Source organism: Nothobranchius furzeri, chromosome 8 (assembly GCF_043380555.1).
Source record: "Nothobranchius furzeri strain GRZ-AD chromosome 8, NfurGRZ-RIMD1, whole genome shotgun sequence".
Lineage (NCBI taxonomy): Eukaryota > Metazoa > Chordata > Actinopteri > Cyprinodontiformes > Nothobranchiidae > Nothobranchius > Nothobranchius furzeri.
In genome coordinates this window covers 56,188,611-56,212,265 of record NC_091748.1, presented here as the reverse complement: position 1 = coordinate 56,212,265, position 23,655 = coordinate 56,188,611, and the positions used below count along the sequence as shown (strand labels likewise).

General features: G+C 40.6%; 1 protein-coding gene across 6 annotated transcripts in view; it reads left to right on the top strand.

Moving 5' to 3' along the window:
- agbl4 (AGBL carboxypeptidase 4) overlaps positions 1-23,655 on the top strand; it is a 459,294-nt gene that overhangs the window by 305,500 nt on the left and 130,139 nt on the right. For all 6 annotated transcript variants that reach the window (XM_070554139.1, XM_054730076.2, XM_070554141.1 and 3 more), the window contains one exon: positions 10,951-10,990. In XM_070554139.1, coding sequence (XP_070410240.1) covers positions 10,951-10,990 — 40 coding nt within the window. The remainder of the gene's footprint in view (positions 1-10,950; positions 10,991-23,655) is intronic.

Genomic DNA, 23,655 nt, shown 5'->3' with positions numbered 1-23,655 from the left:
TCTCTTTGGGGGGCAGAGAGACACAACATGTACACATCTACCACCCTCGTTGAATCCATAAAGACAATAAACCAATAGAAAAATACACACTCCCTGACCTTCAGCTCCAATTAGGCCCTGGAGGAGATAAGGGTGAACTTTTCAACCTTGAGCCTTGTCTATTGATACGCCAATACTGCTGGTGTAGAGACAGGAACAGAGGTGAGTCAATACACAAGTTCATTGTTAGGAGCAGGAGCACAGTCACACAATCAGAAAAAAACATCTCTGAATGAATCTTAGTCCCATTTTGGTGATATAGAAGGCGTGTTTTCCAGCACGCCACTGACTAGCGTTACATTTTATAGCCTAAAGTAAAATGAGCATCACTCTGCAATGAAAATAAAAAGACCACTGTGCCATGATAGATGTTGTTTTCTGTTCTGAGTTGGAAACCAGAGAAAGAAATAGCATTTGTCTCAGTAGTGCTGCAGTATTGTGTGTCTGTAACTTGTAGGGCATTGATTTAGTGTTCTCTGATAAACACTAGGTCACTTCACCTGCACTCTTTCAGGAAGGGGTCAGTCCCAGCCCAATGGGAATATGATGATAGGACAGAGTCCATTCAGTGTGTGTGTGTGTGTGTGTGTGTGTGTGTGTGTGTGTGTGTGTGTGTGTGTGTGTGTGTGTGTGTGTGTGCGTGTGCGTGTGTGTGCTGAGGGATCAAGTATGCCATCAGTGTTCTCAAGTCATTGATTGGTCCCCGATGTCGAGATGCTGTCATTGATTCTTCTCCAGGTCAAACGGGAATCTCTTAGCTCAGCAGGTGCTCTTGGGTTACCCACTTATGCGCACATGCCCTTTCCTATACGTGTGCATGCAACTGAAAGTGTGCGGCCATGTGCATGAAACATGCTTAGTTTAACATTATTGAAACTGTGTTTATAAACGAAAATGAGGATTGACCGCATGCAAGACTGAAGGCAAATCTACAACTGTGTGATATTTATGCAAGTGTGTTCATGCAGTCAAAGATTATTTAGTCCAAAGTCTGAAAGTTCCCAATTAACTAGCAATGATTGGAATGAATGTCATCCTAGGAGGGTTTGAGTTTGAGGCGACGGTGGCACAAGAGTTAAGTGCTCGCCCTGTAATCGGAAGGTTGCAGGTTTGAGCCCTGCTCAGTGTGTCGCTGTCGTTGTGTCCTTGGGCAAGACACTTAACCCACCTTGCCTGCTGGTGGTGGTCGGAGGGACCGGTGGCGCCAGTTCTCGGCAGCCTCGCCTCTGTCAGCGCGCCCTAGGGCAGCTGTGGCTACATTGTAGCTTATCCCCACCAGTGTGTGAATGTGTGTGTGAATGGGTGAATGACTGATTTTCTGTAAAGTGCCTTGGGGGGTTCCAGAACTCTAGAAGGTGCTATATCAAATACAGGCCATTTTTACCATTTATATCTCACTTTTTGTGCATTAATGTCACTTCAGATCAAGCAGCGATGGTGTTCTCCTAGAAATTGAGTGCTTTAAGAGTTCAATATGACCAATAAGCTGTGATACTCTATCTACATATAGAACATCAACCCTGCTTGGTCTTAACAGTGTTAATCAGAAGATTCTAGGATTCTTTATTCAGGGATTGTAAACACTTCGTTTTGATTAAAAAAAGAGTCAGGTTTATAAATGTAAGAATTTATTTTTGAAACAATTAAAACATGACATGTTAACTAAGCATTAACTGTGATGGTTGAATCTAGATGGAGTAGATGTGGTATATGGTGTAGTGTATGGTGCCTATGTGTGAATGCGATGTTATCAGAACCTTCGTATCTAGGAGAGCTGAGTCCTGGATGTAAAAGAATTTGGTTTGTGTTAAGCTATGAAGTTGATTATTATCAAAAGGCATCAGAGGCTATCTTTGTGTCTACTTCACCCGTTCTCGGAGACCCTCTTAGTGGATCCGAAGGTCAGAGAGGTGGGATGACCTCTGACACCGAAGGGCTGTAGAATACCATGGCACCGACTCTTCAGTCCAGAAATGTCTCGGGTCACGACAGATGGATGGAACCGCGCATCTGGTGGACTCTTAAGGAGTCTAAACAATATCAGCTTGTTCTGCAAGAACCATTTGCTGTATCCGCTTCACAGGTGCAAAAAGATTTGGACGACGTGTCAAAATCTTTCATGGGTTAAAGAGGGTTTTGCTTCAGATGGCCGGTCTGAAGCTTTCTCTAGAACTGATGAATCACCAGAGTGATCCAGTTTTAATGTTCTCATGTTATGATTTGTGTAGCCAACCAGAGGTTGACATGTTTAAGGAATATTACCAAGAAAACTCAGAAACACGCCTTCCTTGATCCGGAGGCTCTGATCTGGGGTAAAGGGCTAGTTATGTGTCATGAGTTTAACTTAACCTTACTTTGTCCTTGTGTGAGTGCAAATGGTGATGACTTATAAACATGCTGAAATATATTTCAATCAATGTAATCATAACATAACATTAATTTCAAACTTCAGTCATTGAGCACGGATTAATGAAAGCATTATATTATAATTATTATAAGTAGCAATAAACAAACGTTTATTTAATGATTATCTAGCTTATAGGTTTTAGTTCATATTTAATTTAGGAAATCATTCTTTGATTTAGCAACTATTCGAGCTGCGAGCGTTCACTTATTTGGAGGCATGAAGAATCCTGTAGGACGATAAGGGAAGCTGGACCTTGAGGAGAGAACATTATTGTTGACATTTTGTTATCATGTGTTCAGAGCTGCAGAGAGGCTCTAAGCTCCAGCTGGTGGGACGAAGGCAGGCTGATTTAAAGGGAACACATTCAGTCTCGTGTCTCCTTTTTGACCAGATGTTGAATGGTCAAACAGTACCTAGAAATGGACCATTGCTGGACGTCACATGCGTATATCTTTTGAGGTGGTTCAGTAACAACAGTAGTTAGACTGTGTGCAGGTGGCTGTGCTCTCCATCCTCTCAGGAGGAAGCTGCTCTCTGCTCTCAGAAGGAATACATTTTTTATACAGTTTGTTGTATTTTTAACCGAGGGCTCCTGGTCACGCAACAAAGCCCAGCTTCCCATCCCCTTAGCTTCTTTCCTCTCCCAGCTCGTCTCAGTGTCACCGCAAATGGAAGCAGACACTGTCATGCAGGTGGTGAGATGATCACATTTCTGCTGGCAAACAGCAATTTTCCACTAGATTTTACAGTTTTAGTGAGCCTCGTGTCTTGAACACCTGTATTTCTTTGACTTTATTATGTACTTGATTCCAGGGTAGGCCAGACAGCTATGCTCAAAAATAACTTGAACAGCTCATCCTATTAGCTCATTCTTACCTCACCTCCCCTTTACATTACCAGGGGACGATGAGTAAGATGCCGTTAGGCACATAGACAGCAAATAAAGATGCTTTTCCTTTTAAATCTAAAGTACCACAGATCAGTGTGTGTGTGTGTGTGTGTGTGTGTGTGTGTGTGTGTGTGTGTGTGTGTGTGTGTGTGTGTGTGTGTCAGTGAAGTTTTAACTCTCTGAGGAAATGCAGAAGTGAAAATAGTGACTCAAGCCAGATGAGGTACACACAGCGGATCTGTGATGAAAAGGACGCAGGAAGATAGGAGATTAGTCACACTGTTGACAAATACGCTCTCACTCTAAACCCCATCAACCACGGACACTCGCCGTGACCCTGGCTAGATGATGGCTGGGTGTTTGTGTGAGAGTTTCCGAGGAGACAACTGGAAGTTTGGGTGCGGGTGTGTATTTCCACTTATCTCCCTAAAGTTTGAAATGAATTTAGAATGATTCTGTAAATGAAACTGAATGAAAAGCAAGATTTAACTTCCACATATTAAATCATAGCAGTTCCTTGACATTTACTTTTTTTTCTTGTTTTCTGTAGTTGATCTTGTAGGAACAGTGACGTCCCTGCATTAGGGGCCAGTGTGACAGTGCCCCACCGGATGGCGTTGTGGAGCTCGTTACTTGCTTTAAATAATCAGCGGACCAAATGGTTTGTTTTGTGATATTGTATTGGTCGTGTTTTGTTGAAAGAGGTGGGACACAATCTTATTTACTCAAAAGCAGACGTAGAGCCAAGTCAGAGCCTTACATCCCTCCTCACCAAGCCTGGGTTTTAGCTTCTACATCAGGGGAAATACGAACACCAGGTTGTTGGTGGAAGGTAATTTTTACGACAGGTTTAATGATAATTTTCAACACATTTGATAATGTATTGTGTTAATCATTGAGCTCTATTTAAAAAAAAAAGTTCTGCTTGTTAAGAGCATAATTCAATTAAATTGTTTTAGGGTCTAAAGCAGGGGTGGGCAATCCTGGTCCTCGAGAGCCGAGAGCTGTTTTCCAGCAGGGTTTAGTTGTTTACCTGCTCCAACGTGCCCGATTCCTGAATGAATCACCTGTTCAGCAGATTCAAACCTGGTGTGTTCAACCAGAGAAGCAACTACAGCCTGCTGGATAGCGACCCTGGAGGACCAGGATTGCCCACCCCTGGTCTAAAGTTTTTGCATATATTTTTTTATTATTTTTATCTCAGGTAGAGAATGCAGTCAGACAAGAAAGACCAGGTTCTCATGCACTGATGTACTCTCTCTTAGTCTGAGGTGCATTTTTCCAAACATCGCTCTTGAAGCCGCAAATTAAACTTTCTGGTTGTTAGTAGAATCGTGAACAGCACATGTTTACTAGCTGCACAAGTACATTTTTCAGTAGCGAATAGTTTTGAAAATCCTGTAGAAATGTTCAAATCAACTAATAGAAATGAAACCTCACCATGCAAACCAAAAGCTAATCATGCCATCTCACTAGACGTTGCTCCATCATCTTTCTACATGAGCAGGCCCAGGAATAAGGTGGATAGCTGTTCAAATCTCTAAATGGTCTCCTCCTGTCCTTGATGACGTCATGCGACAGACCATGGCTTTAATTTAAATGCTTAAATTTGATTTCTATATCAATTAGAATAAATTAATGCCCCAAATAATCGATAGCCGTTGGTATTTTCCTAATAAGTTTGAGTTGAAAAGTCTTAAATGATTCCAGCTTTTTCAACTGTAGCATAATTTACAGGTTTAATGTTTTGACTATCAGCTTTTATTTTAGGACATTTAATTGTTGGGAAATTGCATCTTTGTTAAAACGTAGTAATCTGTTTAATGCTCTTATAATTGAGCACCTTACTACTGTTTTAAAGGAATGAGTGATTGATGTTCAAACTTTTACAAATAGAATAAAGGAATTTGTTGTTTATGTTGTTTATGTGCTTAGCCGACGCTTTTACCCAAAGCGACTTACAATTTTATAACCTGTAGGGCATGTTGTGATCTGTGGGGGAAACCGGAGTACCCGGGGGAAACCCACGCATGCATGGGGAGAACACGCAACTCCACGCAGAAAGGCAGCAGCCGAGTTTCGAACCTGCGACCTTCGTGTTGCGAGGCAACAGTGCTAACCACTGTGCCACCATGCAGCCCACAGATTTGATCACAGATTTTTGAATGTGTCTAGTTCTTGTTGCTCTGAACTGAAATGGTAACCTCTATGAAAAAATCTGTACAAAGATAAGAGTAAACACAACCCAGTTGATTTGCTGGATAATAAAATTGTTAAAAAATATCTTGAGACATTGCCGCAACAAATCCCAGTAAATTCCAAACTCACTTTCCGTAGATGAGTGTAGTTTTCCTACTCTGGAGCAGAGGGAGCTCCAAAGACCCCTCCGACCCCAGCTACAAAAAAAGTACACTGTTTGAATTCTTTCTGTGGCTAGGAACAAAACAAATTGTTCAGAAAGTTTATTTTACTGTGTTCAAAGCTTGTTTCTGTGATCAAACATACTAATCACTGCTGGGAAAATAATAATTATAGATAAGTTACTGTGAAAATGCCCTTTTCCAAAACATAATCTTCTACTCCTAATGGAGGTTCACCTTAATTTACCAACTCTGAAACTTCATCTAATTTTTCCCTAAAAAAGAGCAAAGTGGAAAAGCAGCAGGAAGGTGGCGGCTGCAGCACAGTTTAGCCATACTGACTTTAAATTAATTTGAAATGAGGAGCCTCCACCCATACCGGGTGCTCTGTGTGTGTGTGTGTGTGTGTGTGTGTGTGTGTGTGTGTGTGTGTGTGTGTGTGTGTGTGTGTGTGTGTGTGTGTGTGTGTGTGTGTGAGAGAGAGAGAGAGAGAGAGAGAGAGAGAGAGAGAGAGAGAGAACAATCACTCCCCATATATGAGAAATATAAGGAAATGTTGGCAAATAGGTTTTGGGAAGATTTTGCATGAATATTTAATTTAGTAATAAAGCAAGGGTTTAGTACATTAATGGTTTTTCCTCCACTGTCTCTCCATCTGACTGTCTCCTCCCGTTCCCTCCCAGATTAGTGTGGTAGCACCTGCTATCAGGCCAGCTGATTGGTTATTTAATCACAGGATTTGCGGTAGACTGAGTAGAACTTCATGGGTTCATTTGTGTTTCCACTTGTCCGATTCATTTTTGAAGGCAATTTGTTGAATGTAAAATAAATTTTATTTTTATACAAGAGACACTAATATTTAAGAGAATCTAATACCCAGAGAATAAACTGGGTGGGTTGTCTTTTAGTCAGAGTAGCAATTTTCTGTTGTTTCATGGATCAGATTTGATCAAACCTGCAGTCATAAAGCTTCCAAGAATAGAATATAGCAAGCTTCTGCTGAAGTTTCATGTCTGTAAAAATCAATTAAATCCTGTTCTCGTGTAACACTGAAGCTATTGTTCGTTACTTTGTGCCCTCTCTCTGGTGATCCTGTATTGTTTGCCGTGCCAATGACCTCCACAGCCCAGACTATCTGGCTGGATTACAGTGACAGCTGGAGTGTTTGTCACCTCTGACTCTCATCTGCATTCCTGTTTTCTAACCTTTAACCAGCAGGTCCTTCCACTATTCAGTAGGGGCAAACATCTGTGGATTCTAGGCAGATGGATTGTGAAATCCTCCTAAATGAACAGCCCTAGTAGCTGCCAAATATAAAAAAATAAACCACTTGTGGTATTCAGTTACCATGAAATCAAAGTTTTATTTTACTAGGTAATGAATCTCAAACCAAGTTTCTCTCAAATTCAGTGGTTCAGGTATAAAAACAGACTATTGTCTCTGTTGCAGTGTGTGTAAAGAGCAGTGAAGCTGGATGTACTTCATCCAGACTGTGATCCCTCAGCTCTCAGTCATGTTTGATGAAGATTAGTCCAGTCCTGTTTTCTGCCCTGTAATGCTTTTACTGAACCTATTCAGTCCCTCTTTTAGTGTCTGTGTGTTTTCCTCCAAAGAAGCTTAGGGCATCTTATCTATTGTGATTACTGACAAAACAAATGGAAAGATAAAGTCGCAGGAATGTGTTTTAATTCTTCTTCGCAGATTAATATTTTTATTTAAAGGCGACCTGAACGAACGTCCCTCAAACTTTTTGGTTGCTGGTTGACAGATTGTGTGAAACTTGATTTTTGTATTTGCGTAGGAGCCATGATGGCGTGAGTTCAGACATACTGTGATTTTAGAAATGTTCATGATGCTTCAGTACAGACATGTTTATTATCTTCATGCCTTGAATTAGAAAGGTCTTTTCACTTGCAGACATCTCTTGAGCCAGTAGAGGGCACTACAAAGCACCTGTGGTTATTTATTCTACTTGTTTTCACCCGACGACAAAACTCATATAGCATATCACTTATTTGTTAGATTAAAATCAGATTCCATGTGTTTTGATGGGGATTTCTGCAAAAGATTATGAACGAAGCTCTGTGATCAACCTCAGTTTGGAGAAATACTTAGTTCTGATGGGACAGATGAGCAAAGAGCTCATCACAGTGAGAGCAGTTGTTGAGCAGTTCGTGTGTAGGTTTTTGTTAGTTTATTGCTCTTTTATTCATTTTAAACCTTGTTGCCAATTTCACATTACACATTCTGGCAGAATCAAGAAGCTACGCCAAGAAGTGTTACTTTATGCAGTAAATGATCATTTGTGGAAAATGTGTGGCAATGTAAATGTTTAATGGAATTGTTAGCATTGATCCTTGTGATTTTTTATATTAACTTTTTATTGACAGCAATCTTGTTTTAATGACAAAAGCTGACTAGCTGTTAGCTCATCAGTCTGGTCAAAAATGTTTCTCCGTTGTTCAACGAGCTACACTTTTAATATTTTAAAAACCTTGCAATGGAAACTACCTCCAAATGATCTTAACCATATATTTTACTGATGAACTTTGGTTCTGCAGAAATGAACTTTGTTGCACGTGTAGGGACAGCAGTAGCTCGCAGAAGGTTGAGCAGGTTGTTCAGTCATCAGAAGATTGCAGGCTTGATCCTGGCTCTAACAAGAGAATGCTGCTGTTGTGTCCTTGGACAAGACACTTAACTCGCCTTACCTGCTGGTGGTGGTCGGAGGGACCGGTGGCGCCTGTGTTCGGCAGGCTGCACCTCTGTCAGTGCGCCCCAGCCCTCATCCCCACCAGCTTGTAAATGTGTGTGTGAATGGGTGAGTGATTGTGTTGTGAAGCGCCTTGGGGGTTGTAGAAAACTAAGAAGGTGCTATACAAATACAGGCCATTTAATCCAGCTAATATTGTTCCACCAAGCTGGTCCAGGATCTTGTGCTTTTTTCCTCATCTTAAAGCAACCTCAGCATCTCACTTCAAAATCTGATTAAATATTCTTGGTGCTGGTTTAAACATTAATGTATGGCTGTGTAAACTGCATATCTGCATTCTGTTTTCCTCTGACTTTAGTTATACTTACTATTTGTAGTATATTTTACTTCTAGACGACATATTCTATTTCTTATGATTTCTCTGTATTCGTATAGTGCTTGTTGCCCCGTGAGAGAGGACAGTAATTTTGGTTATGCCGTATGTTTAGAATAAATGGCATAAATGACAAATAAAGCTGACCACCTGAATTATGGAAATTTAAATCTAATAATCACTCAGTGACCACTCACACATATTAATTCTTTGGACTGAAAGGAAACAAGTGAGAATCGGTAAATATTTTTTATATAATGTATACAATATTATAATGTATATGTCATTCATTTGATCATTGTTTTATACGGTGCCATTATATAACAGCATTCTGTTCACAGAAAGAAAACTATTTTAATGTATAGTCAGCGTAACCCCAAGTTAAACGTTTCTGTTCTTTTCATTCCAGTAAAACCAGATTTATTTAATCCAGTTTTAATGCAAATCGATACAATACTCTTATGTTTGGTATGTGAATATTTTAAAGTACCAATTCATACTTAGTTTTCCAGCTAAGGAAGTCAACAAACGAAGTTAAATATTTAAACATCTTTACTATAATACAATCCTTCAGTCTCAAAGAGCAGGAAGAGGTCCTCAGACCCAGGCCAGGGGGAGGGTCTCTTTGTCTAAAATGGTGAGAAGGTTTAGTTAGTAGCCGCTGTTTGGAGACAGAAGCTTTTCATCAAAGAAAATATACCGGTATGCTTGTTTCATGCAAAACAAACTAAAGAAACACTCTGATGCTTTTTTAGGTGAAATTTCTGTTCTGGTTCAGGTCTTCAGGTGGTGGTAAACATGTGTGTGTGTGTGTGTGTGTGTGTGTGTGTGTGTGTGTGTGTGTGTGTGTGTGTGTGTGTGTGTGTGTGTGTGTGTGTGTGGGTGTGGGTGTGGGTGTGTGTGTGTGTGTGTGTGTGTGTGTGTGTGTGTGTGTGTGCGCGCGCACGCGTGTGCTTGCATGTAAAAGGTGGGTGGGGTGATACATAAGAATGCATAAATGTGTGGGTAAGCTTTTCTGTGTTGTTATAGTGACCTCTGCTGCTCTGTGGTCATTTATCCCAGCATCAATCTCTCTCTGAACACTCTTTACCCTACCGGCATCTGTTGTCCTGTAACTGGACATTTATGCAAAATGTACAAATTAGTAATTAGAATTATAACCATTTATTTATGTACTGTATTCAGTTCCACTCATGATCTATATAAGTCATGTTGCTCTGAGTATGAGCTTCATGCTAAAGACTAATGTAAGCAGCCTGATCAGAGTTCCACTCCAGGAGAAGATGCCTCCAAGGAGAGGAGACTCCAAACGCTGAGAGTCTCTTTGCTTATCATTCTCAAATGGTCAGTATGGTGCTAGAATATTAATAACATCTGGTCCTGCAGGCTGATGAGTGGACAACAGCCTCACTGTGTCACACACACACACACACACACACACACACACACACACACAGAGTCTTCATTTTATCCTTGGATGTGAAGACCGTCTTTCTTCAGAGGCTGGAAGATGAGGAGGGCTGAGGTGTTGATTACTTCAGTGCTCAACAGTCAAGTGTGTGTGTGTGTGTGTGTGTGTGTGTGTGTGTGTGTGTGTGTGTGTGTGTGTGTGTGTGTGTGTGTGTGTGTGTGTGTGGTGGGTTTAAAGATGAGGTTGTTTTTTTTTGGGGGGGGGGGGGGTGTAAAAACCATAGCACCTCCAAACTCCTTTTTAGCTGCAGGAGAAATCAAGTGTAAAATTACACACTCCATCAAAACACAACATCACACTTACACATGCTTGAAATCATGCGTGCACAAGCACACACGGAGCATGGAGGAGAGATGTCAAACCAACACTTATAACAGTTGCACAGTTTTCTTAAGAGGTAATTGGAGTATTTTATGGTGCTGCAAGCTAATGCCCTTACCTCTTTTCAGAATAAAATGCAAAAAGCCCCTGACAGGTGCAGAGTTACCCACAACAGATCCTAAATATTGTTAAGATAAAGTAGTAAATAGAAAGTTTATGTTGCTGCTTACAGTAAGTTTTACTGAGCAGAGTAAACCAATGCCACACATGTGAGAGGGATCAATAGACTTTCTGCTACACTAAAATATAAGAATTGATGAAGGTATTGATTACTGTTTTGTGACATTTATCTTTTTCTCCTTCTTGTTTTCTTTCAGCAACAAAGACGTCTAGACCTGTTAACCATCACCAACCCCGGTAAGTCCCTGGGATTTTATTTCCTGACTTCATATTCACCCACAATCGACCCGACACAGCACCACCGCAACGCAGAAATAAAAATAATTTAACAACCCTGTAGAAATATCAATGGCAGTAAAAGCTCAGTGTAAGAATTTTTATTTTTTACTATTTTGTATTTTATAATTTGGTTCGACATTGATTTGTCAGAAATCTGCCAACGAGGCAGCGAGACCCACATTGAGGTTTTAAAGGAGGAAGACGCTGTTTTCATGGTTCTGCTTGCACAAATCTGCACAGTTGGATTGGAGAGACAGAAAAGATACGGCTTTGGTTGTGATGTTAGAACCCTTGCGGCAGGATCACTGCTGAAATGATGGCTCCTAATCTGTTATGTGAGGCTCTGTTAAAGGATGTCGTCTGCAGACGTGAGGTGTTAAATGTCAAGACTGTTTTTACCATCTGAGGATGTGAACGGCGTCAATCCGTGTGGGGGGCAAGAATGCTCTTTTCTAAGAACATATAAATAAATATGTTTCCTCTGGAGTCTAAACTCTCGTGTACATTTTGTCCTTAGTTTCATCTTCAGCAGACTTTGCAACAGGAGATGTATTTTTACAAACAGAAACACTTGAGGGACAAAATAGGAAGGGCAAATAAATTTACTCTGGAATCTGTGTTTTGTGTACAGTACACCATGATGGTGGTTAAAGCCTGCTGCCTATTTTTTAGGATGTTTTTCTGGTGATAGATCTGTAACAAGCAAGCCATCATATATATGCACATACTGTATATAGACTGGCTGCGACCCATAGACAGAGCTCAGTCATAGGAGTGGAATCTACCGTTGTCAAGGAGCAACAAATGTTCTGATGTATTCATAGTGATGAAATCAGTCATTGGGGCAAGTCCACCAGAAGAAGGAGAAGATGATGATGATTTATCTGCTCATCAAAGAAGAGCCTCAAGTTTAGAGCTGATGCCAAAGCCGTTTCAAAAGAGGTGCCGCCATCTTTGTCGTTTTGCCCCATTGTAGCTCTGGTGCCAAGCACGCCCGACATCTCTTAACAGTCATGGAGCACTGTGATTGGTCCTTCCTAAGCTTTGCCGAGGCAGTGGTAGACCTGCTGAGGCTACAGTGGAGCATGGCTAGACCAACCCTTCAGGGCAAAATGTTTTGCCACTGCTACGGTTTGTCCAGATTTCTAGGCTACAAGGCGAGTGGAAAATAACAATCAGTATGTCACCATCTGCACACAAGTACCATCTATGAATGTTCTCGTCACACTGTTGGAGATTTACTGGGATCCGTTTTTGGGGAAGAAATGTGCAAATAAAACCAAAATGATGCAGAATCTATATGCAGGGGAACTTTGGGGGCATTATTTTTTATATTTCTATTTTATTTTTCACTTTTTTTTCGTACTTGATGGTATATTTCTCTGTAAACATAATGATAGTCTTGGTTTTCTTTGCACCCGTCATTTGTTGTTCTCCTTTTTTCACAATTGTGTGTAAACATTTTTGCAGAGTAGTGTTTTGTATTCAACATGCACAGCTCACATCAAGCAGTCAAGCATGCATAAGGGTTTGACTGAAAGTGAAAACACGTCACAAGGTAGCTGCACTTTTAGAAACCCACGCCGTCCCCTTAAAGAGGCAGCTGTGTGAGCAAGGAATCCACTGAGATGGAGAGAATGGGAGAAAAAGGGGAAACAGATGGCAGCAACAAGAAGGATAGTGAGACCCATATGTCTAATGTATCTGGATGATCTAATGTGCTTTGATTAGAATAATGCATATGTGAGGCTCATGGAGACCCAGATCATTTAGCAGGTTTACGTTGCAGCTGTTCCTCGGGTCCAGGATGGAGGTGAGGCTCGTCCACGGGCTTTAGTGCAAGACCGTTTGTGAGAAAGACTCAACCCTGATGGCCGAGCGAGAAGAAAATATTTGTCTTAGATGTGCGCTTGATTTCAGCGTGTCTTCTTTGTTAAAAACACTGGAAATGATCAGCATTCCTTTGTTTAGTGGAAGATTTATTTGCTCAGAGAGCAGACATGTCCATATCCGTTCTGCCGGGAAAGTTGAGTTTTATTCAGAGTAACAAAAGCTGCTGGTGAAAGTTTCTAACTAAACCCTCTCATCAAGGCATTACTGAGACACCTTGTACAGTGTGCAGCCAAAAAGTCCAGTTATGGTGCGTTCTGAAGAGAGTGTTCCACAGCAACTGAGCTCACTCACCACTGCACATGACTCACCAGGAACTGTGACTCACAGTGCTCTCACACGCAGATCAACACATTTATACTAGTATGGGTGAAAACAGACCTTTACGATTGTCCTGGCTTCTTATGCAAATGCCAAATAATTAGATTTATCGGGAAATATCAGTAAAGTTCACCTTCAGCACCTCCAGTCCATGCCTGAGGGGGCGTTTATTTCCTGGATCATTGTCATATTATCTCTGAGTACTACATACTGTCTTTTTGAGTCTATTCCTGGTTGAAGTCACTGTTGTCAAACCCATGTGACATGTTTCCATACACATCTCTGACTTTTCTGCTCTCTGGCTTTAAACTCTGATTTTCTGAAGAGGGCTCAGTTAAACCAGCCTCAACCAGGGTTCAGTTTTCACCCTCACAGATTTAAATAGCCTTCAAATATTTCTTTGTTAAAGGCTTTTTTCCCCTACCTGGTGCAGAGCCCAGTGTGTGCGCCGCTTAAATGATTGCAGGTCATTTTTCAGCCTGTTGTTACGTGTGGCCTTGAATCGAGGTCTATTATATTCTTAACTTGGCAGACATATTTTATCTTGCCCTTCTGCTTTATTACTATTCATGGTAAGTGAGCGTGCATGCACGCACGCACACGTGTGCGCACACACACATACAATGCAGTGCCTGTAGGAGAAGCAGGTGATGCTTTCAGAAGAATGACTCTGACAGGGAAACACAGGCAGGACACGCTCTTCCTCTACCTGCAGATTAAAGGAGTTTCTGCTCCTTCGCTCCCTTTCTTCTTGTCATCCCCACACCTGCCGACGTTTTCACTTGGCTTGATTAGATCAGCAGTGTTCTCGTTATCCTCTGTTATTTATTAATGACCTTATTAAGGCCCAGTCAGGTTGTTTTTGTTGTGTTGTATTTCCCCTCCTTTTCTCTGTCCATCATTGATGTCTTACCATCGTGTCTTTGCTGCACAGACAGCAGGAGGAAACAGGGGGTGTGAACAAACTAATAGGCTCAAGTGGTTTTCACACACACTGTTTCAGGGAGAGAAGAAAGGATTCTGCCCCTGCTGTTCTGTTGGCCTCTGTTTATAATGATGTTCATTACATGCTTCAACAAATGCTTCATTTTTAAAATTGACACACAATAAATGATTAAATAAAAGTATAGAACAAAAGCAGGAATATCTCTGTCACAGCCCAATAACAGAATAAACTGCTTCTATTTTTATAATCAGATAAAACATTTTTTGTTTCAAGCTTTTTATGTACAGAAATTTGGTCTTTGGCCTCTGGTATCACATTCTGAGGAACAGGGCACTGCCACACCCTTTTTATTATATGGTGCTACATCTTTAGCTTCATTGACTTGTATAAAAATGGATGACTCTCTGTTGTTTACGTTGCTGCCATGCAATATTTTTGAAGCCAAAGTCTGCACACACAATCATTTTGAATGTTTTTTGCATTCAGTGACTAATTCCAACAGTTAAAACATGGTATTTGAACAATCAAGAGCTTTGTGTGAAACAGCAAGAGTCAAAAGGATGAAATAATCTGATGTGGATGTTTTTATCATTTTATTTATGGGAACATTCCCTGGGACCAACAAGCCTCAAACTTATACCACCAACTAATAGGGGGCACTACTTCAGTGTTTGTTTCAACTTCTGTTCTACATACTATGGCCCAATCCCAACATTCACACTTCCACATTCGAGTGCGTAGGTTGTCTCGATTCCTGAAGTGCAGAAGCTAATCACCTTATGCACCCTTGTTCCAAGTCTTCACCCAAGTCTGCATCGATGCGGACTTGGGTGAAGTGTATTACCCACAACCCATTGCTGCGGGAGGAAAGGCTCAAGCGCCTTTTCTGAAAATATATATTTTCATAAGAAAGTAGTTCATTTTAGGATGATTAGTTGATGCTCTGAATGTTTTAGACAAAACAGCAATTAATGTAAATTTATTTCAAATTATTGTTTGTTTGAAAGTTGTTAATAAAGGTTTATTATTTTTAAGTAGCACAGCAGAGAAACAATGAAAACATACTGGATACCGACCCTCCAGGACCACGATTGATAACCACTGGTCCATGGCACATGTCAACACGAGCATTTCTCAATTTAAATCATATGAAGTATTTGTGAAGTCCTTATTAGGAAAGAAGTGGGCGATAAAGGGATGCAGCAGGACCAGAACTAGTCTGTAAGTTTATGCTACCTCTGTTTTGTAATCTGATTTGACCCAGCTAGGATGGATTGGTTAGTAAATTTAACTCAGCAACAAAAGAATAGCCTGGAACTGTGTAACAGGAGGGTCCTTATGATAACTGAAACCTGATACACACACAAAAGAGATATCTGGTGTATTCTCTTCTTATTGCGTTTCTATTGTCTTTATTGTCACTGCAAAGTAGTGGACCAGTAAAAACCTTACTAGTGTGCTTTTCCAAATGTCTTAGAAAGTAAAACTAATTTTCCTAAACATCAAGTCTGTTTAATAAGATAGGAAATATTTATTAACAAGAACCCGACTCTAAATATCCTAACGTGACCGCACAAATACCAAATACAGCAGCAAAGGGCAGTTTGCTCATTTTACCTAAAAAACAACTAAAGAAAAATGTAAAAATCAACATTTTTTTTAAGTCTGAAACATATTCTTACTCCCATCTAAAGTTCAATTCAATTCAATTCAAGTATATTTATATAGCGCCAAATCACGACAAGAGTCGTCTCAAGGCACTTCACATGGTAAACATTCCAATCCAGGTCAGTTCATTAAGCCAATCAGAAAAAAAGTTTCCTATATAAGGAACCCAGCAAATTGCATCAAGTCACTGACTAGTGTCAGTGACTTGATGCAATCCTCATACTAAGCAAGCATTACTTTAACGGTCACCTTAACTTAGAACAAAGGTGAGTAAAAGTTCATCTGAACGTTTTGTCTGTTCAGAGTTTTGTTCTTTGACATAAAGAAGCAATTTTATTCATTGTGAAGGATCAAGTCAAATTTTAAGTATAACTTTTCTGTATAATGGCCCATAGTAATGTAAAGACCAGTGATTAACTTGCCCATGGTTTATTTTTCAACATGAATATTAAGTCACAAGAACTTAAATTCAATTGTTTTTAAATTATCTTTATTTTATTTAGAAGTGAAGCAATTAAAAAGTGTGTAAGGTGGCATAATACTTGACACACACATATCATAGGATTAATACATTGACCAACACTGAGAAATTACAAGCACAAAAACACACAGACTTTATTCTGTCCCCCTTTTCTCATTTCACACAAAGTTGCACACACACATACGCTCCCACACGCAGACCCACTCAAACTTCGCTCGGCCCTCTTTAATTGGACACTTGAGCAGCGCGCAGCTGCATCTGGCTCCTGTTGAACACAGCCTGACATTTCAGACTGCTGACCTTTCCAGCCCCGCCACAACTAAATAATGATTAGTCCTGGCAACTGTTCCACCGCAGCACCGCGCATGTACACATAACACTCGCTCACAGGTGCAAACTGCACAAAGCCACACAACAAAGCACCTGCACAGACACTTTTGTCTTTTCATAGTGAGAAAATGGGGTGCAGACATTGATTTGAGAGGTCATTGTCATTCTTTTGGTTTATCGATTAGATTGTCCTTTTCCATATCTGCAGTGAGCTCCCAATAATGTGTTGTTCTAAATTAACTCCTCTTGCCTCTGTTTAGTTTCTCCTTTCCCCCTTTATGCACACTTAGCATACAGTGGAAGAAAGGTCAATCATATTCATGAGATTTGCACAGATTGGAGAGGATGGTTGTGCCTTCAGTGTGTGCATGTGTGTGTGCTCGCGTGCATGCAGCACGTGTGTCTGAAGCTATGCAGGAGCACGGAGATAATAGGCAGAATTATCCTCTGACTTTCTTCTTCTCTCCATTGCTTCTGTTCTCCTATCTCTTTTCCTTGCCGTTTCTGTTAGATCACAATAGAAATGTCCATCATTACAGCTTCTCTTTTTACAGATATCTTCATGTTTAATTCTTAACTTAGTTCAGAAGAAGTCGCTGGACAAATCTTAGAGGTCAGAGGTCGGTGTCTGAGTTAGAAGTTTACAGGTGCACGTATGTAAATATGGCTGTTCTTCTAATAATGAGTAATAAGATGACAGTTTTCTTACAACAGGAGCTAGGCTGGCCTCACAGACAGGAGAAGGTTGTTGTAGAGCAGCCACGTGCTTTTATGAATGTGCCTACTTGTTTCTCAATATGATTAAAATATTCTACTGTTTAATGTCAAACTGCTAAAACATCAGACACATTGCTGAGCCAAAAGAGCCTTGTTAACAGCCAGCCAAAGGTTTGGAAGAACCCACAGCACACCGAGTCCAGCATCTCTCACTGCTTCCGAAGCAAGTCAGACACACACCTGTTAGTGTGACAATTCAAAACCAGCAATATTTTCTTTAACCTTTTACTCAAGGAAATAATCGGAAACAGCGGACAGTGTTAGTCTAAATATTTTTGGTGAAGGTGTAAACCACCTTCCTGTGTGTGTGTGTGTGTGTGTGTGTGTGTGTGTGTGTGTGTGTGTGTGTGTGTGTGTGTGTGTGTGTGTGTGTGTGTGTGTGTGTGTGTGTGTGTTTTGACAAAATGTTAGCATTAAAGGACACATTGAGTTCCTCTAGTTCGCTATACTTCATCAGCATTATATTATTTCTAAGAAAGGCTGATTTATTCTTGTTTTCCAATGTTTAGCTAAATAGTTCTCTCTTTATTACATCTGAGTAATAATTGCTTAATTTTAGGAGAATAAAATTTAGGAGATTGGAGATTTTTATTTTAAGATGGCAGCAATATATCATGCTCTTGGCTGCACCCTGACCAGCTATTACCTTATCAATTCTGGAAAGTCTTATTTATGTCTTCTTACAAGAGGTAAGATTGTAACTGCACTGCTGGTTAAACATGGAATTACAATCGTCGTAAACAACCCTGCTGTAGCTAGCGCTAACAAGAAGCTAACTCTAACACGAGCCAACAAACATTAAAATAAACCACAAAGTAAAATTACTTACAAGCCCAGTAGCAACAAAGCCAGGTCTCCATCAGTCTGTGATTTTGTAGCCTCCTTTAGCTTCCTCAAACTAGTGTAGGCCGTGCCAATGTTCACTCTGGTTTTAGCTCTTCCCTTCACCTCCAAAAACATTATGCTTTTACTTTTACTTTCAGGCTCCGCCATGATGCCACCAGAAAAAGCAAACTTTGTTTTTTTCGCGCCCTAGAAGACCTGCTCCACAAAACTATCTACTGTGGTTTTTGGGCAGTATAGGGCTGTATAGTGGTGTCAAATATGAAACTGGTCAAGTTTCTGACTCAACAATTACTGAGATCCATGTTAAAGGGAGACTAGGCAGTTTAGGCTTGCTTTTAGCACCCCCGTGTCCGTTTGTAGAACCAAAAGCAAGATCTATTTCCACGCTGTGCGTTCATCTTTTTAACACCTTAATCTAACAGCTGATATGTCTTCTCCACCTTAATTAGTGTCTACAGGAGCGGTCCATTGCTAAATTGTAAAAATCAGTTGTGTTAATGATCTAAAACAAGCAGGAAACGTGTTGGAACCACACTGCAGCGCCAGGTGTGTACCAACAGACTGAACTGGCAACTCTGAAGTTGCAAGTGCGGTACTCTGGAGCTGGGTGGCCTTTCATTATCCCAGGAAAGGATAATTTTAGCACATACTGCCTCAAGATAATGATTTTAAAATGTGAAAAAGTTGTATAGTGTCTCTTTAAAGCTCTAGCTTAAAGTTTAAAAAACTATTTGCTGTTACTTTGTAGAGATCAACATGTCTGTGTGGAAGAGAAAAGGTAATTTAATGTCACATTTACAATCACAAAGACTAACTTTACTTTAGTGTATTTTTATTGCAGTTTTTGAGCTGCTTCTTATATAGGAACACAGAAGGCTAACACAAAAGGCTCCTTGTGGGCAGTATAAGGTCTGTGCACTACTCATGATGTCGGATCAGCATCTTGATGTGGCACACCTGTGAGGTGGGATGGATTATCTCAGCAAAGCAGAAGTGCTCACTATCACACATTTAGACTGATTTGTGAACAATGTTTGAGAGAAATGGTAATATTGTGTATCTGGAATGAATTTTAGATCTTTAAGTCCATCTCATGAAAAATCGGAGCAGAATCAAAGGTGTTGCATTTATATTTTTGTTGAGTGTATATAAGCACATTATATATGCTTTGTTTTATTCAGGACAACAGATGGAAACCAGCCTTAGGCTATAATCTGATATGTTTACATTCATTATTTTAAATTTCTGTTATTATGTTCATATGAGGAGATTTGGCTCAGCCCCTTTTCTCCATCAGCATTTAAACTGTTTCCGGCGCTCCAGACAAGTGGAGAATTACTTTCTGTGGTGTAAAGCAGGGTCAGCAGAGTTTTCTCTCATTTCCATGACACCATTGAGTCTTTTCTTAGTTATTTAATAGCATCTGTCTGAGATGAAATTATCTGGTGGTCCTTCTGCCAGACGGTAAAGTAATACATCATGCTTGTTTGTCCTTTTTATGGCGGTGCTGTTGCTATTGGGATGCTTTTTTGGGGTCCTTGCAGATTGCATTGTGGGTGTGGGTGTGTCACTTTATTTTTGTAGCACCCTTGAGTACCTTATGAAAGACTCACTTTGTAAGCTAGCACCATTTCAACTTTACTTTGAAGAAAGATGTTTGTGTGGCTGTATTAATCTTTATTTCCTTCTCTTGTAGATGAATGGAGGTTAACCCTCCCGTTTCACCAGTTTCCCTTTTTGTTCTTTCGGCTTTAATCAGCTGATCTTTATCTGCCAGACCAATTCCCCTTTGAGTCAAGCTGAAACATGAAGAAACACACATTTTATTCATCAAGCCACCGTATCTCTTTCATTTACTCCCAGCCTTCCACGAGTGGACATTTCTAAAGTTACAAAGATCTAATGAAGCAGTTGCAGATTTGTGTGTCTCTAACAGCCTGTAGCCATGCTTAGTGAGTTTCTCTGAAGTGCTAATTATTTTAGAAAATAATTCTTGTAAAGTAGCACAGCAGAACCATTCATAGATCATTACTTCATGTTGTGCTGATACTTTGAATCTTTTTGCATGCTGCAGCTTGTGTTATCTGCATGAGCTGGACTGAAAAAAAGCTCCTGCTGCAGACCAGAAAGAGTAAAACATTCTGGGACCTCCGGGCTGCTTCCACCTGATGTGCATGCTGATAGAGGCCTAGTCCACACGGAGCCGGGTTTTTTTAAAAACGAATATCCGCCCCTCCAAAAACTTGCATCCACACCACCTCGTTTTAAAGAAAAACTCTGTCCACACGTACCCGGATAAATACGTTGTTAAGGACACGCCAGACCTGTAGGCGGCAGTACTTCCCCCGTTCTTAACCTCGTCCTTCGTCTGTGGTCTTCCGCAAGGAGCAGTAATTCCGCTTGCAAAAACAAACAAGCAAAAAGCGCTTGGACAATTGATAAAGCGAATATCTACGTTTTGGCAGATCCCCGGCTACGTGTGGACAGGGCCACAGATCGCCAGTGGTCTGATGGATGCTTGTCTGTGATGTGTATCGAGAAGCCAATGATTTTTTTTTTAATTATTATTAAAGATGCACAAATGAAATGAAAACAAGCATTACTCATAAAAAAAGAAAAAATTACTATCATGCTTTTGTGTAAATGAACAGCTGTGAAAACAACACTTCCTATTACTTGCCCTAATTATATCCTTTCTTAGTAAATTAGCATATTTGATCTCCCTCCTCCTCGTTATGGGGGACCGTGCTTCCATTTTGATGTAGTTAAAAACACAAAATACGCCACAAAGAAAGAATGGATGAGAGGGAAGAGAGGAGAGGAGCGGGGTGTGCTGTCCGCCTCATATTGAGTATTTTCCAGTTGATTTTGTTACAGGTTTCTCAGCAGTGTGGCTAAATAAGCAGCAGCATGCTAATGAATGAAGAACGAGAGCGATAATTTACCAGACAAAGAATGGAGGGCTGTGAGAGATAAGAGCTGCACAGAAGGGAGGAGACGGGGGAAGTTGGTGGCAGCAAGCTAGTGAAAATATTTAGAAAATGTTTATCAAACAATTATTTAACACCTGTCTCCAGCCTGATGGTTCATTTTTCTGTTGAGCCTATGTTCATAATACTTAAAGTAAATATTCCCTGTGTAGCAAATATGGTAATTTCACGCACACAGTCGGCCATGTGTTTCATGCTTTTCCGTGGAATAAAAAGGGAGGGAGGGAGGGAGAGAAGTTAACTCAGAGGACACTAAAATGACATTATACTATAAAGGCGCAGACTGTCCATCCCTTTTTTTAAAGGACAATGTGATGGAGGCAGTAAACAGTCTGTGTGCAGGCTGTGGGCTCTGAGATTATTTCTTTGTCACTAGCAGAGCCACCAATGTTGCTAAGCACTGCTGTGGAGAAAATCCTCCAAGAGAGGACTGATTGGATTTTTGTTCCAAGAAGCCTTTTGTGTTAGCAGCATAGGGACTAGATAATAGAGGTTGATGCCACTCGGTCTCTGTGTTATGGCTGGTGAATTGAGTTTTTGGACTTTGTGTGTGTGTGTGTGTGTGTGTGTGTGTGCGTGCGTGCGTGCGTGCGTGCGTGCGTGTGTGTGTGTGTGTGCGTGCGTGCGTAAACGTGTCTGCTTTACAGAGTGTGGTATCAATATTTGCGGTCTTTTGCGTCATCGTTTCTCTGCAGCTTCCAGGACATTAATTGTCAGGACATCTGGACACTTTAACAATCATTCTTTTCTAGTCATGAAACTTCTCAGTAGAGCTTAGAAGCATAATGCAACCAGTAGAATGTTTGAAATAGCGTGTATGATTCAAGGAAACACCTGAGTCTTCATTAGGTCAACTCTGTTGATGCAGTCCCTCTGTCAGTTCTGAGTGGACAGCATCTGGACCCAGCAACCATCTATGTAGTTCTACATCAGAACATATATACATTATTATATTTATTTAACAACCACACCCCTCCACCGCGCCTCCGCACGGTCCAAACTTTCCGCACCGCGCATCTAGGAAATTTTCTAACCACGCAGATGGTCGGACGCCGAAAAACATGGCGGACCAGCAAGAACTAGTATGGCAGAGGTTCGTAAATACAGACATTTGTATGATTCAGCTCTCAAAGATCACCGTGATCAACATGTTGTTAATAATTCTTGGAGAGAAATAGCTCGCACTGTCGGAAAAGACGAGGACGCTGTTAAAAAATGCTGGAATGCCATGTTGTAAACAACAGTAATTTTTACTTCTACTACGGTGTAGTGTTGGATGCATGCCGTAGAGCTCCATGCTGCCCCCTGCAGTTTGGGAGAATATTGGCTCACCGCAGAGACGAGCCGCATGAACCATAAACGCTGCGAGTTGTGAAGCGCGTTCCATCCGCGAGCCGCATCTCCAAGCGGAAAGTGAATGCGTCAAGCATAAACCAAGCTTAACTCACCCAGCTACTAAACACTTTAAGGGATGTGGAAATTTTTAGGCGTTTTAAGTCTTCACAAATGTAAAGTGAATGTCGTTCATCACTTATCCAGCAGGGGTGAATTCTAGCAAAGTCGGCAACTCGATCAAAACGGTAAGCACAGCAGCAGGGACAACATAAGCTAAAGTTCGTTAGCTAGCTTTCACTAAACCTCTGTAATCAGTATCTGGTTGTTCACAATCAGGGAAGTTTTTACGAGTGCAAGTACAAAGAAAAATGTACAGCATCGGGCTCCTACTGATGCTGGTATCAGTACATATAGTCCGTTTGAATGTAAAGATGTATAAAAAGATACTTAACTTTAGCCAAATTATTATCAGGTTTTAAGTTTTATTTCAACAAATGAACATTATTACAAATGCTGAATTTTCTCACTGAAGTCTTGTTTTTGCTGTAATGAATGCATTTTTGTAACAGTTTTGTTTGTAATTTGGGGCAACAATCGAATGTCCAGTATCCCAGATATATTAGCATAGAATCAGAATTCAACAACAACAATAATAATATTTTTAAGTAAACACTGTCTCATAGTTTCGTTTATTTCCAATCTTAGGGTTTTTCAGGTAGGATATAAGTACTAAATTATTCTCAATCAAATGGTACAACCAAAATGTTGCAAAAATTTTTTTTTAAAGTTGCAAAACAACTGCTAGGAACGATGTGCATGTTTTTTACACAACAGCTTCTCTGTGTTTGGCTCTGAATCGATCTTAACCTCCTAAGTGTGGAGTGAGCTGCTGCTGAGATTCTGTAGAGGGATTTCAGAGCACAGACCTTGCCTGTCCTTGACTTGCGTTTGTGTGTGTCTGTGCCTGCCTGCATGGTGGTGAAATAAAGGTTGATAGTTGTCAAATCACCTTGCCCTCCAACATGTCCCTGCCCCTCCA